Consider the following 12,960-nt stretch of genomic DNA (forward strand, 5'->3'; position numbering starts at 1 on the left):
TATTGTATTCTTCGTTTTATTTCAGTGCATTAAATGGAGCGAAACGGATCGTGTGATATTTCCTACGTTCAGGTGTACTGGGCATATATAGCGTTAACAGTTTATGTTTCTGGGTCTCAGTTTAAAACAGAGACTTTTTAAATTTCAAGCTGGAGGGCAAACTATGTACAGATCTGTTAACGGCATCAAGCGATGAACGACTGAGGAACCGCAGCAACAGTGCCTTGACCAGTACATACGCTGCAAATACCCCGCTTGCGTGTGTTGGGTAGTTCTCGCTCGTACTGCGGCATTTGAGAACCACCTTAGGGCATCCGAGCTACAGTACGTTCTTTACTTATTGCAGGTACGAAGAGATTGTTAACACTGGTCATTCTAGAGCACCATGGGTAAGTCGGGCAAAAGCCGCAGCACAATAAAATCTCGAAATATTGTGTACTTGGAACTGCCAGGTACTGTGATAAATTTATTGTAAACGACTTTTGAAAGCATACAATTTAACGTTATCAAATTGTGGAGCACACGATCTCAGTAATGGGTAAACCTTTGCACTGAGTATGGTAAGATGCTATTTAGTGAGCTGACGACCTACTGCGATAACGACTTTATGGCCTGAAGATGAACACGCCGTTCAGTTTAAACCGTTTGCCTTCTACAAGGAAAATATATTAGTCTAGACATTATAATAAAGACTTTCGAAAGTATTTTTGTCAAGCAAAAAAACACGGAGCAGTTCTCTGTCTAGTATCAGAACAATGACTTACGCACTGCGTCTGTGACGTACCACTTGTCGAGGCTAGAAATCTACCAGTTTATGGAACTAGTAATCGCTATAATACATAGTGTAAGCTCGAAATTAAATGAAAATCCCTAACTACGCACAGGACAGGTCGGACGTATTGTTGGTTACTAGCCGATCAGCTACTATAATTAGAACAAAATGTTTCGACACACATAATAACAACCCGCCCTTGAAGCAAACCAAGTATAAATCAAAGAAAACGGCTTTCCCTCTTTCTGGTCGACATGTGTGTCAGCCTAAAATTTCACGTCACTAGGCAGCTAGCTGCCACACTGAAGACAGGGTACGAACTGAGAGTAACCAAAGAAAGACGAAATTATCGGCGAACACTAGAAATGAAATTAGCGAAAGACTTTATATCAAAACAGGGGATCATACTGCAGACAAGGGACGCATGTGGCCCGCCATTGATATGATCGCGACTCTCACTTCACCGTTCGTCCAAGTAATTTTTTTTCTCGTCGTTGATTGGATCCCAGATAGGAAAGGACGGCCCTTGAAGATTTTTGTTCTTTTGAGAATACATTGTTGTAACTATATTTGTTAAATAAAGTGAATATTTTTAAAACAACTTACTTGAACTAATTACGTATATGGCGTTTTTTTGTGATTGCAACCCTTACGTAGTCACAGTGAGGGATTTCCGGAGCGGGATACTAGCAACTCTTTCCACCCCTGCAGTAGACGATGTGAAAGGATTTCTGTTACCTTGGAAGCAAATCAATGCATGTCGGACGAAGTAAGAAGCATTTAAGAAGACGAGTAGTGCAGACGAAGGCAACATTCTTCATCCAAAGCTGTCTATTACTATCAGACATCGGCCCTAATTCGAGGAACAAAAGTCTGAGAATGTGAGTCTGAAGAGTACCACTGTATGGCAGTGAAAGGTCTGCGGAAAATCTGGAAAAGTAGAGGATCGAACTTTTAAGGTGTCGTGTTACAGGAGGATGATAAAAGTTAAGTGGACTGATAAGATAAGAAATGAGGTGGTCCCCTGCAGAATTGTGGAGGTATGAAATATATGGGAAACGCTAAATAGAAGAACGCTATCGTGCTAGGGCAACTGTTATAGCATCCGGGAACAACTAACACGGTAATGAAGGGAGCGGCAGAAGACAAATTCCGCAGGCGAAGCCGGAGACTAGAACATGAAATCAACTAACTGAGAACATTGGGAGCAGCTGTCACCCTGACAAGGAGAAGGCCTCAGACTCGGCCAAGCGATTCGGTTCATACTTGTCGCTTGTGTACAACGTAAAATGAAAGAGTCGGAGATTCTTTGACTCCGCCCCCCCCCCCCCCCCTCGTTTTTGAGAAAACTATCCCTGAAATTTATGACGCGCAATCGATTCAGAACCGACGTCATCGACAGATAACTGAACATCATCATTTATGGTCCGCAAACGCATATTTTCCTAGCAATCGAGGACTTCCCCCTTATGTGCCTATAAGGTAAGAACCGTTCGATAAAAGCGACTCTGGACTAGCGAATTCGGAGCGGACAACCTGCATACGATTCCCAGTTGCATTCTGCACCTTTTTTCCATTGTATCTTTTTCCATTTCGAAATGGTAGGCATAGGAGAGTAAATAAAGCAAGTAAAGCAATAAAGAATAATAACGATGTAGCTAAATAAATTTCTCAAACGACTAGAACTAATAAACAATTAAGAATTTAACTCTGGTTACTTTAAAATGCCTCTTACATTCACTCTGTTACATGTTCTCAATTTGCTTCGAATAACTAGATGGACGGTACTTGTCATATAAACATACAAAGGAAATATACTCGCGGCACCAAGAACATCTAACAAATACAATCTACAGGCAGTTACATCATTCCTTCGGAAAATTCGAAGGAAAATAAACTCGAATTATACTTTAAAAAATTTATTTTCCGGGAATTAATTTTGAAGCACCCCTCGCATACGTTAATATTGTCTAAAAAATCAATGCTGAGATGTCATAGTCAACTATGCTGTGAATCGTTATTGTATCCGCTCGGTTTTGCAATTCCCGCTTGGTTTCCAGAATCACATTACACTTTTGATGCATTGAAATAAAGTATTTTTTAACTTGGCGTTGAAAATAACGTTACATGACTGGCACACTGATGCGCACTTCGACGGTATCACGTTTACGTAGCAAGTCTGTTGAACCCCGTCTTTTATAAACAAGCTATTACACATGACGGTGTTAGTTTGTCCACCCCGTGAATCCGGTATCAAACAAAACTTGCTGTCAGGAACATATCTTTTAAAATGTTCGAAAGACATGTTATGTAACCAGATTTCTTCTATTTCCTGGATTGGAGCAAGTAAAGTCAACACTTTTTAACTAGGCGGTTAAACGTTTGGCCTCTTTTATACTCCAAGGACCAAATTATTCATTAGATTCCTATAACAACGGGAAAACTTTAGGCAACAATTTTCAAGACGTTGTAATGGGCTATCGTGACATGTACGAATGCTTTATTTTATGTAAAAAACGGACTGCGACAAGGTTAGTTTTTCCTCCTTACTCGCAGCAATCTTGCTCGGCATTGTTTCCACCCAGCGAGACTTAAAATTTTATTCCATTACCAATCAAAGTTGTTCGTGAAATTTACTTGTCTATCTAGTTATTATTCCTTATTGATTCACTTACCTTATTAGCCCTCCTTTTCCTAGAAGATTCGATACTGAAAAAATAGAAATGACAAAAAAACTGCAGAATATAACTGGGAATCGAATTCAAGTCCTCAGACGGTACGCCAGCAGCGCTTTCGTTTAGCAGCACATATACAGGGTGATCCATTGATCGTGAGCGGGCCAAATATCTCATGAAATAAGCGTCAAACGAGAAAACTACAAAGAACGAAACTTGTCTAGCATGAAGGGGGAAACCAGATGGCGCTATGGTTGGCCCGCTAGATTGCGCTGTCGTAGGTCAAACGGATATCAACTCCGTTTTTTTTAAATAGGAACCCCCAGTTTTTATTACCTATTCGTGTACTACGTAAAGAAATATGAATGTTTTAGTTGGACCAATTTTTTCGCTTTGTGATAGGTGGCGCTGTAATAGTCACAAACATATGGCTCACAATTTAGGCGAACAGTTGGTAACAGGTAGGTTTTTTAAATTAAAATACAGAACGTAGGTACGTTGGAACATTTTTTACATGACCTTTGTGAAGTTATCATTTCTGAGAACGCATGCTGTTACAGCGTGATTACCTGTAAATACCACATTAATGCAATAAATGCTCAAAATGATGTCCGTCAACCTCAATGCATTTGGCAATACATGTAACGACATTCCTCTCAACAGCGAGTAGTTCGCCTTCCGGAATGTTCGCACATGCATTGACAATGCGCTGACGCATGTTGTCAGGCGTTGTCGGTGGATCACGACAGCAAATATCCTTCAACTTTCCCCACAGAAAGAAATCCGGGGACGTCAGATCCGGTGAACGTGCGGGCCACGGTATGGTGCTTCGACGACCAATCCATCTGTCATGAAATATGCTATTCAGTACCGCTTCAACCGCACGCGAGCTATGTGCCGGACATCTATCATGTTGTAGGTACATCGCCATTCTGTTAGGCAGTGAAACATTTTGTAGTAACATCGGTAGAACATTACGTAGGAAATCAGCATACATTGCTCCATTTAGATTGCCATCGATAAAATGGGGGCCAATTATCCTTCCCCCCATAATGCCGCACCGTACATTACCCCGCCAAGGTCGCTGGCGTTCCACTTGTCGCAGCCATCGTGTATTTTCCGTTGCCCAGTAGTGCATATTATGCCGGTTTACGTTACCGCTGTTGGTGAACGAAGCTTCGTCGTTAAATTGAACGCGTGCAAAAAATCTCTCATCGTCCTGTAATTTCTCTTGTGCCCAGTGGCAGAACTATACACGACGTTCAAAGTCGTCGCCCTGCAATTCCTGGTGCATAGAAATATGGTACGGGTGCATTCGATGTTTTTGAGATTCCCGATTCTCGCGCAGTTTGTCCGCTACTGATGTGCGGATTAGCCACGACAGCACCTAAAACACCTGGTTAGGCATCATCATTTGTTGCAGGTCTTGGTTGACGTTTCACATGTGGCTGAACACTTCCTGTTTCCTTAAATAACGCAACTATCCGGCGAACGGTCCGGACACTTGGATGATGTCGTCCAGGATACCGACCAGCATACATAGCACACGCCCGTTGGGCATTTTGATCACAATAGCCATTCAGCAACACGATGTCGACATTTTCCGCTATTGGTAAACGGTCCATTTTAACACGGGTAATGTATCACGAAGCAAATACCGTCCGCACTGGCGGAATGTTACGTGATACCACGTACTTATACGTTTGTGACTATTACAGCGCCATCTATCACAAAGCGAAAAAAGTGGTCCAACTAAAACATTCATATTTCTTTACGCACTACACGAATATGTAATAAAAATGGGGGTTTCTATTAAAAAAAAACAACAAAAAAAACGCAGTTGATATCTGTTTGACCTGTGGCAGCGCCATCTAGGGGGCCAACCATAGCGCCATTTGGTCCCCCCCCCCTACCCCCCCTTCAAGCCAGACGAGTTTCGTTCTTTGTAGTTTTTTCGTTTAATGCTTGTTACGCGAGATATTTGGCCCGATTACTAACAATGGACCACCGTGTATTTATGGGTGCGACACTGGCAGTTGAAAAAGTTTTTTTCCTAGGAAAATATGCGTTGCGGACCACATATATGTTGATGAAAAAGGCTGAAGTTTCATTTATCTATCGATCCTATCAATATGAGTCGACTGCGCTCCCTAAAGTTTAGAATTAGTAGTTTGGTCAAACACGGAGGGCGAAGAAAGGAAGACGTTGAGTTATAATGCCTTAGTCTTTTGTTTTAGGTTGTACCCAAGCGAGTTGAGTGAATCGATTGGCTGTGTCTGAGGCCTTCCCCATGTGAGGTGAATAGACTGGTACAGGAGAGGAAGCCATGGTGGGCCACATCCAGCCAATCTGAAAACTTACGTGCAATTTTTTTTTTTTTTTTGAAATTTGTGGTGATATCTTATGGGACCAAACTACTGCATTCCCAGAAACGTGAGGATGGAGTTTCTGCTGTAGGTGAGTGATGAAACAGCTCGGTCAGAATGCTTTATCACTGCCGATGGTGGGAGGGGCCGGGAAATCCCGGTTTTTACTTAAGCACTCGGGCAGGAGTGGTGCTCTCAGCGAGCCAGATAACAGCGTGGCCACACACGTGCTGCACACACAGACAGCGCAAACACACGCCATATCGCGCGGTCTCTGTGAATTGCCTCTCTAAAGGAATGATACTACACGTAGAGTCATACGGTACACAAAAGAAGAGAACAGACCAGAGCACCCTCTAAGGGTTTGCAAGCAGTGCCAACTCAGAGACTCATCCCTTCCAACACGTACTTATGGAGTGGTGTTGGTGGCAGGAGTACAGTAGCTGGGAACAGGTTGCATTGGTTTACAGAGATGGGGTGCTCTGTGGAATTCAGATATTTTTCATCAATTTGTTAGTTGTACCGACGACGCTATTACGTACATACTTTATATGTATGGTAGATGTCACTTGAGTGCACCACCATATAAGAGTGGACAGCATACACGACTGCCATGTATAGGACAGGGGTTCCGTAGGGGTAGAGTGTGCACAGCGAATCTGCAAACGATCATATAAACAGGTCAATATTAGAGTACCAAATAAGAAAATCATCGCTTATAGGGCTGAGATCGCCATTCCAGCGGACGAAGCGCATTGGTGAATAGGCAGCAGGCAGATGGTTCAGATGGCTCTGAGCACTATGGGACTCAACATCTTAGGTCATAAGTCCCCTAGAACTTAGAACTACTTAAACCTAACTAACCTAAGGACATCACACACACCCATGCCCGAGGCAGGATTCGAACCTGCGACCGTAGCAGTCCCGCGGTTCCGGACTGCAGCGCCAGAACCGCTAGACCACCGGCAGCAGGCAGATGAGGCACAGAACACAGGGGTGGACTCGGAAGTACGAGAACGCGTTTCTGCACACGGACCATCTGTGTTTCACTGGACACGTCTGTACAACAGTGGGAAGGCCGGCGGTAGGCGCTGTGTGTCGTGTTTGGAAGCAAGCATGTTCTGTTCGCTTGCAGTACTTGCAATTGACAACAGTAATGCCAGTTACTCTCCGACCTCAAGCTTAGATTCAGTACTGATAGATTTTGTCTTTTTCCAAGAGCATTGGCTGTACGTTAACAGCAGCACGGATAGGTTCACCTGGCCAGTGCGCGCCTCGTTTGAATGAAACGGAAGAGTGGCACGACGCCGCTTGTTTCAGCTGCTCCTGCAGTGACGGCAACCACATCACAGCACTTTTGCATCTGAGAGTTGATGCATTACTCTGTGTTTTGTGTTGTACTTTGCCGCTTTCCTAAAAGTATTTTCACAGAAATAAAGATAACTGGGCCAACAAACCGAATAAATCGTAATTACGTTACGACTCTGTAACGAGCCATCGGAAGCCATGGGTCCCTCACACTAAAATAGTCTGAAACTGTCTTTGAACAGTCTCCGAAATCAGTGGATTTTGGGTTCCCTCTGATACAGACGAATGGAAAAACTGGTAGAAGCCGACCTCGGGGAAGATCAGTTTGGATACCGTAGAAATATTGGAACACATGAGGCAATACTGACCCTAAGACTTTTCTTAGAAGAAAGATTAGGGAAAGGAAAACCTACGTTCCTAGTATTTGTAGACTTAGACAAAGCTTTTGACAATGTTGACTGGAATACTCTCTTTCAAATTCTGAAGGTGGCAGGGGTAAAATACAGGGAGCGAAAGGCTATTTACAGTTTGTACAGATACCAGATGGCAGTTATAAGAGTCGAGGGGCATGAAAGAGAAGCAGTCGTTGGGAAGGGAGTGAGGCAGGGTTGTAGCCTCTCCCCGATGTTATTCAATCTGTATATTGAGCAAGCAGTGAAGGAAACAAAAGAAAAATTCGGAGTGGGTATTAAAATCCATGGAGAAGAAATAAAAACTTTGAGGTTCGCCGATGACATAGTAATTCTGTAAGAGACAGCAAAGGATTTGGAAGAGCAGTTGAACGGAATGGACAGTGTCTTGTAAGGAGGATATAAGATGAACATCAACAAAAGCAAAACGAGGATAATGGAATGTAGTCGAATTAAGTCGGGTGATGCTGAGGGAATTAGATTAGGAAATGAGACACTTAAAGTAGTAGATGAGTTTTGCTATTTGGGGAGCAAAATAACTGATGATGGTCGAAGTAGAGGAAGAAGAGAAATTTGTTAACATCGGGTATAGATTTAAGTGTCAGGAAGTGATACATGGACGATCAATAGTTTGTACAAGAAGAGAATAGAAGCTTTCAAAATCTGGTGCTACAGAAGAAGATGCTGAAGATTAGATGGGTAGATCACGTAACTAATGAGGAGGTATTGAATAGAATTGGGGAGAAGAGGAGTTTGTGGCACAACTTGACAAGTAGAAGGGACCGGTTGGTAGGACATGTTCTGAGGCATCAAGGGATCACAAATTTAGCATTGGAGTGCAGCGTGGAGGGTAAAATTCGTAGAGGGAGACCAAGAGATTAATACACTAAGCAGATTCAGAAGGATGTAGGTTGCAGTATGTACTGGGAGATGAAGAAGCCTGCACAGGATAGGGTAGCATGGAGAGCTACATCAAACCAGTCTCAGGACTGAAGACCACAACAACAACAACTGATACATGTTATGCAAAATCCCTCGACTAATGAATAAAATGTTTGACCACTGTACAGGGTGTAACGGGAATAACGGCAGATATTTCTACTGGTAACTGACGACAGTGTACTGAACAGTATTATATCACTATTTTTCATTTGCAGACTGATAATTACAGGTTGGTTACTATGTGACAAGTGCAAGCTATTAAAGTTTATTTTCTCCTGGGCAGCAGGTCGGGTGTTGAAGTGTGGACGCAACATGGATGCAAAAGGGTTTGTCTTTACTGACAGGCATAGGGCACTTAGTGAGGCAGTTAGGGCTGTACAGAAAACGTCGAGTAGTAAATTATGAGACTTTTGTGTGAGAAGACTGTTCGACACAGAGAAAAAGCAACCAACACACTGATGTGTGTACATATTAATGTACCACCTATAAAAATATCTGCCCCTATACCTGTTACAGCCCGCATATATAATAAGCAATCTCTTCAAATTAAAAAAAAGTCATTATTCCTGAGTCGACAGCCACACAGAATTAATTAAACGAAAAAAAATTATTTGCTGATCTGTTTTTATTCAACGATTTTATTTACTTTTTGCCATGATTGTCAATCTTTTAGGCGATTGGCATTTTTCAAATGCACGATCGTTTCCACGAATGCTGAGTCAAGCTTATTGTTTAACACATCATATACTGCGTTTGTAAGAGTAGCTCGATTTATGTACCATACTACACCTATGCTAGATTTCTCAAAGGTCAGAGAAACATAGCCAGATCAAGTGATGCCTACAACGTCGTATGAAGATTATAAAGCGCGGCGGGAACGCATTTAGAAGACTTATGCTGTCCGGAGGCTTCCACCAGCGACTATTCAGGAGCGACCAGTTGCCTGCAGACTTCTGAAAACATAGCGCAGTTTTAAGTTCGCAGTTTCAGACCCAGTAGGGAAATTAGCAGCTATCACATATTCACTTCTGTTTTGTTTCTGGAGAGAGCTAGAAATTGTTAATGTCCCCAAGTATGTCTCTCTACCGACAGAACCATTTTTCTGTTTGGTAGCTAAGCAGTTCCTGTGTCAGAAATGTGTAATGAGTTTGGATGCTAAGGTAGTCACAGGGGCGATGAAATGGGCAGCTTTCTATGTTGGTGTTACCTTATCGTTTACTCCCAACACGCTAAATTCTGGTTTTTCCCCCACAGCTTCGTAGGAAGGTAAAAGTGTTTACCTAATGAGATTACAATTTTTGGCAGGCTTGCCAGCAGACGATTTGAAGTAATATATTCTATAATGAGTACAGCCTGTTGACGACTACTTTTGTGCCCGCTATCCAATATGTTTAGGCCATTACGAAGCAAACTGTACCGTCCCAAGTTGTTAAGCTAATGACTCCATCGTCGCTCTAACGCCCTGAGATATTAGCTCCGTCTTCCCATTTTCTCTGCCTGTTTTACAACAGTGACTGATTAACTATCTATTCTTTGCGCGCAAATCTTTCAACTATAAATTTTTTATTCAAACTTCCCATCGTTGTCTGAACCGCGGGAACGCAGTAGTAAGATAAATTGAGAGTACGAATGAATTTTCCTCAAACTGCGATTAAGTGATCTTCAATTTTATTTTAACAGGATCAATATCTAGGCTTCCAGCCTCATCTTCATATGTACCTACTACATAGGCATCAAATCGATGTGTGGTTTGTTTACCTTGTGACCTTGTCTTGCTGTCGTCAATTGTCCTGCACTAAGGTTCACTGTGGTACCAAGGACCCACAGCATTACTCACGATTCTGCTGCCGGCCATGCGTGGTGTCACTTAGCGAGTAGCCGTGTGGGTCCTTGGTTTGACAGCGCACTGTACTGCAGCACAAATGGCGGTAGCCACACAGGGTCTCAGGATAAGAAACACACATTGGTTTGAGGCATGTGCATCGGGTACATCTGAAGATGAGGGTAGAAGTCTTGATATCGATCTTGATAAAATAAAATTCAAAATCATTTAATCGCATTTTAGACAGATTCATTCTCACTATAAATAAAAAGTTCTTTTTTTTATAGCTCGCATGTGAATCGCCAGGTCGTCTGGGCATATGTAGTGGGTATTTGTTGAACTAGAGACTGCATTTGTCTGCAGACGTGTCTGTGATACAATACATCTTCGTTCCTCTAGACATTATCGGTAAGTGTGTGGCACGTCGCCTGTCATAGTTTTTGTAGAGAGAAGTTTATGGCACGTAAAGCGTTTTACAAATGTGAAGTTTGACAAGTAACGCTTTGCGCTTTTAGATGGGAAATAATAGTTAGTAAAAAGCATTTATTTGGAACACTGTGGTTAAAAAAAAAGTATTCCAGTGCGTTACGGTTGGTATGAACAGCACACTGCTTTACTGACAAGCACTTGCCTCACTCCGACCTGGAAACAGTCAGTAGTCATTAGGCTTTGGGGTTTGGCTGGGGGAGTGGAAGTAAAGGAGCAAGCGGAGGGAGGAACTACAAGTTTAACGCAAGCTTGACTGTTGACACACTCCCACTCTTTAGCTCAGAATGGAGTGGATAATGCTGCTATCGAAATCTTTGACTGCTTACGCGACTATATTAAATGCCTGACAAATAGTGAAGCTAAATTTGAAAGTAAGTTGAGAAAGTTCCTTCTGACCAGTCCTTCAGTTCCCTAGAAGAATTTTTTGACTGGTTCCAGATGATTTAGTGTAAAAGTTTAACATACTCACTTGTGCTGTTCAATGAATTATTGTTTTGTCTTACGTGAAATCCTTTCTAAGTAGTCAACATGCAGCTATATTTCAGTATCAATTCAGTTAGTAACGTGTAAATTGTCTCGTTCCACGTTATTCATCGTGTAAAGTGACAATGCAGACCAAGTAAGAAAGCGAGTATCTGCTGTGGATTGGGAGTGTGTGATGTGGTGTTCGGCAAATGAGACTCAAAGATAAATGAGGATCAAGTTATTACATAGATATATCTTAAGCTGAGCTAAGGTGGCCAGTTGTTCTGTTGTGAACTAGCGTAGACTACTAGACAAGTGCCGTGAACACAGCTGAATGGCAACTCTAATGTAGATTTTTTTATAAGAGGTGCTCCAAAGCTCTGATATATTTCAGCAGGTACACCGCCAGCTGCTAGATCAAGCGATTTTATTCGCTAGCGGTTTAAGTCTACATGACCATCTCCACGTACATTGAACATTAATTTATCCACGTTAGTGGTACCAGAGGACTGAATTACCTGAAAAAATACAGCAACCAGCCGCTTTCTTACACAGCTTTGTTTTATGGCAAGCAGCCTATTGGGCATTTACCCATGGTGAATGGTAAGGGGTGCCATTGGTTACACGTCTCGGTCACCTCTTGTTCGCATTGACGGCACTTTGAACAGTGGTCGTTACATTTTAGATGTGTTACGACCCGTGGCTCTATCCTTCATTCGATCCCTGCGAAACCCTACATTTCAGCAGGATAACGTACGACCGCATGTTGCAGGTCCTGTACGGGCCTTTCTGGATACAGAAAATGTTCGACTGCTGCCCTGACCAGCACATTTTCCAGATCTCTCACCAACTGAAAACGTTTGGTCAATGGTGGCCGAGCAACTGGCTTTTCACAATACGCCACTCACTACTCGTCATGAACTGTGGTATCGTGTTGAAGCTGCTTGGGCAGCTGTACCTGTACACGCCATCCGAGCTCTGACTCAATGCCCAGGCCTATCGAGGCCGTTATTACGGCCAAAGGTGGTTGTTCTGGGTACTGAATTCTCAGGATCTATGCACCCAATTTGCATGAAAATGTAATCACATGTCAGTTCTAGTATAATATATTTGTCCAATGAATACCCCTTTATCATCTGCATTTCTTCTTGGTGTAGCAATTTTAATGGCCAGTAATGTATTTTGCAAATGGGCACGGGGAACAGGTCGGCAGCTCGGTCTCTGGCATGTTGCGCCGTGTTTGTGTGGTGGAGACGCTACCTTGATCCTCCCGCAGTGGCAGGCTCTGTAGGGCGGCAGCGGCGTGCAGTTCTCCAGCACGACGGGCCGGTCGAGGCTGGAGCCGGGCGCCCTCCAGGCGGGGGGCGGGTAGGGCAGCGGCGCGGCGCCCCCCAGCCGGCTGCTGCCGCTGCTGTCGGGCTGGCTCTGCGCCGGCTGCTGGTGGTGGTACTGCTGCAGCTGCTGCTGCAGGCGCGCCGTCGCGATGTACGCGTGCGACACGGACTTGAGCAGCGGCACCTGTCGCTGCCAAGCCGCTTCCTTGCCGCCTGCGGGCGTCGGCGTCGCGGGCCTGTGGGCGGACAGGTTACAAAATACCACCGTTGCGTTAAAAAAAACGACGTTTCACTAACGATGATGAAGTCTTTGAAAAGTGTTACCGTCGACTCTGGAGACAAAATTCAGACATTCGATGTTGCCAAACAAATCAGGC

At 43.4% G+C, this 12,960-nt stretch overlaps 1 protein-coding gene across 1 annotated transcript in view; it reads right to left on the minus strand.

The window, feature by feature from the left end:
* LOC126204037 (calcium release-activated calcium channel protein 1-like) overlaps positions 1-12,960 on the minus strand; it is a 119,655-nt gene that overhangs the window by 42,174 nt on the left and 64,521 nt on the right. Inside the window, exon 4 of the mRNA XM_049938462.1 lies at positions 12,510-12,819. Coding sequence (XP_049794419.1) covers positions 12,510-12,819 — 310 coding nt within the window. The remainder of the gene's footprint in view (positions 1-12,509; positions 12,820-12,960) is intronic.

The sequence above is a fragment of the Schistocerca nitens genome, chromosome 9, assembly GCF_023898315.1.
Source record: "Schistocerca nitens isolate TAMUIC-IGC-003100 chromosome 9, iqSchNite1.1, whole genome shotgun sequence".
Taxonomy (NCBI): domain Eukaryota; kingdom Metazoa; phylum Arthropoda; class Insecta; order Orthoptera; family Acrididae; genus Schistocerca; species Schistocerca nitens.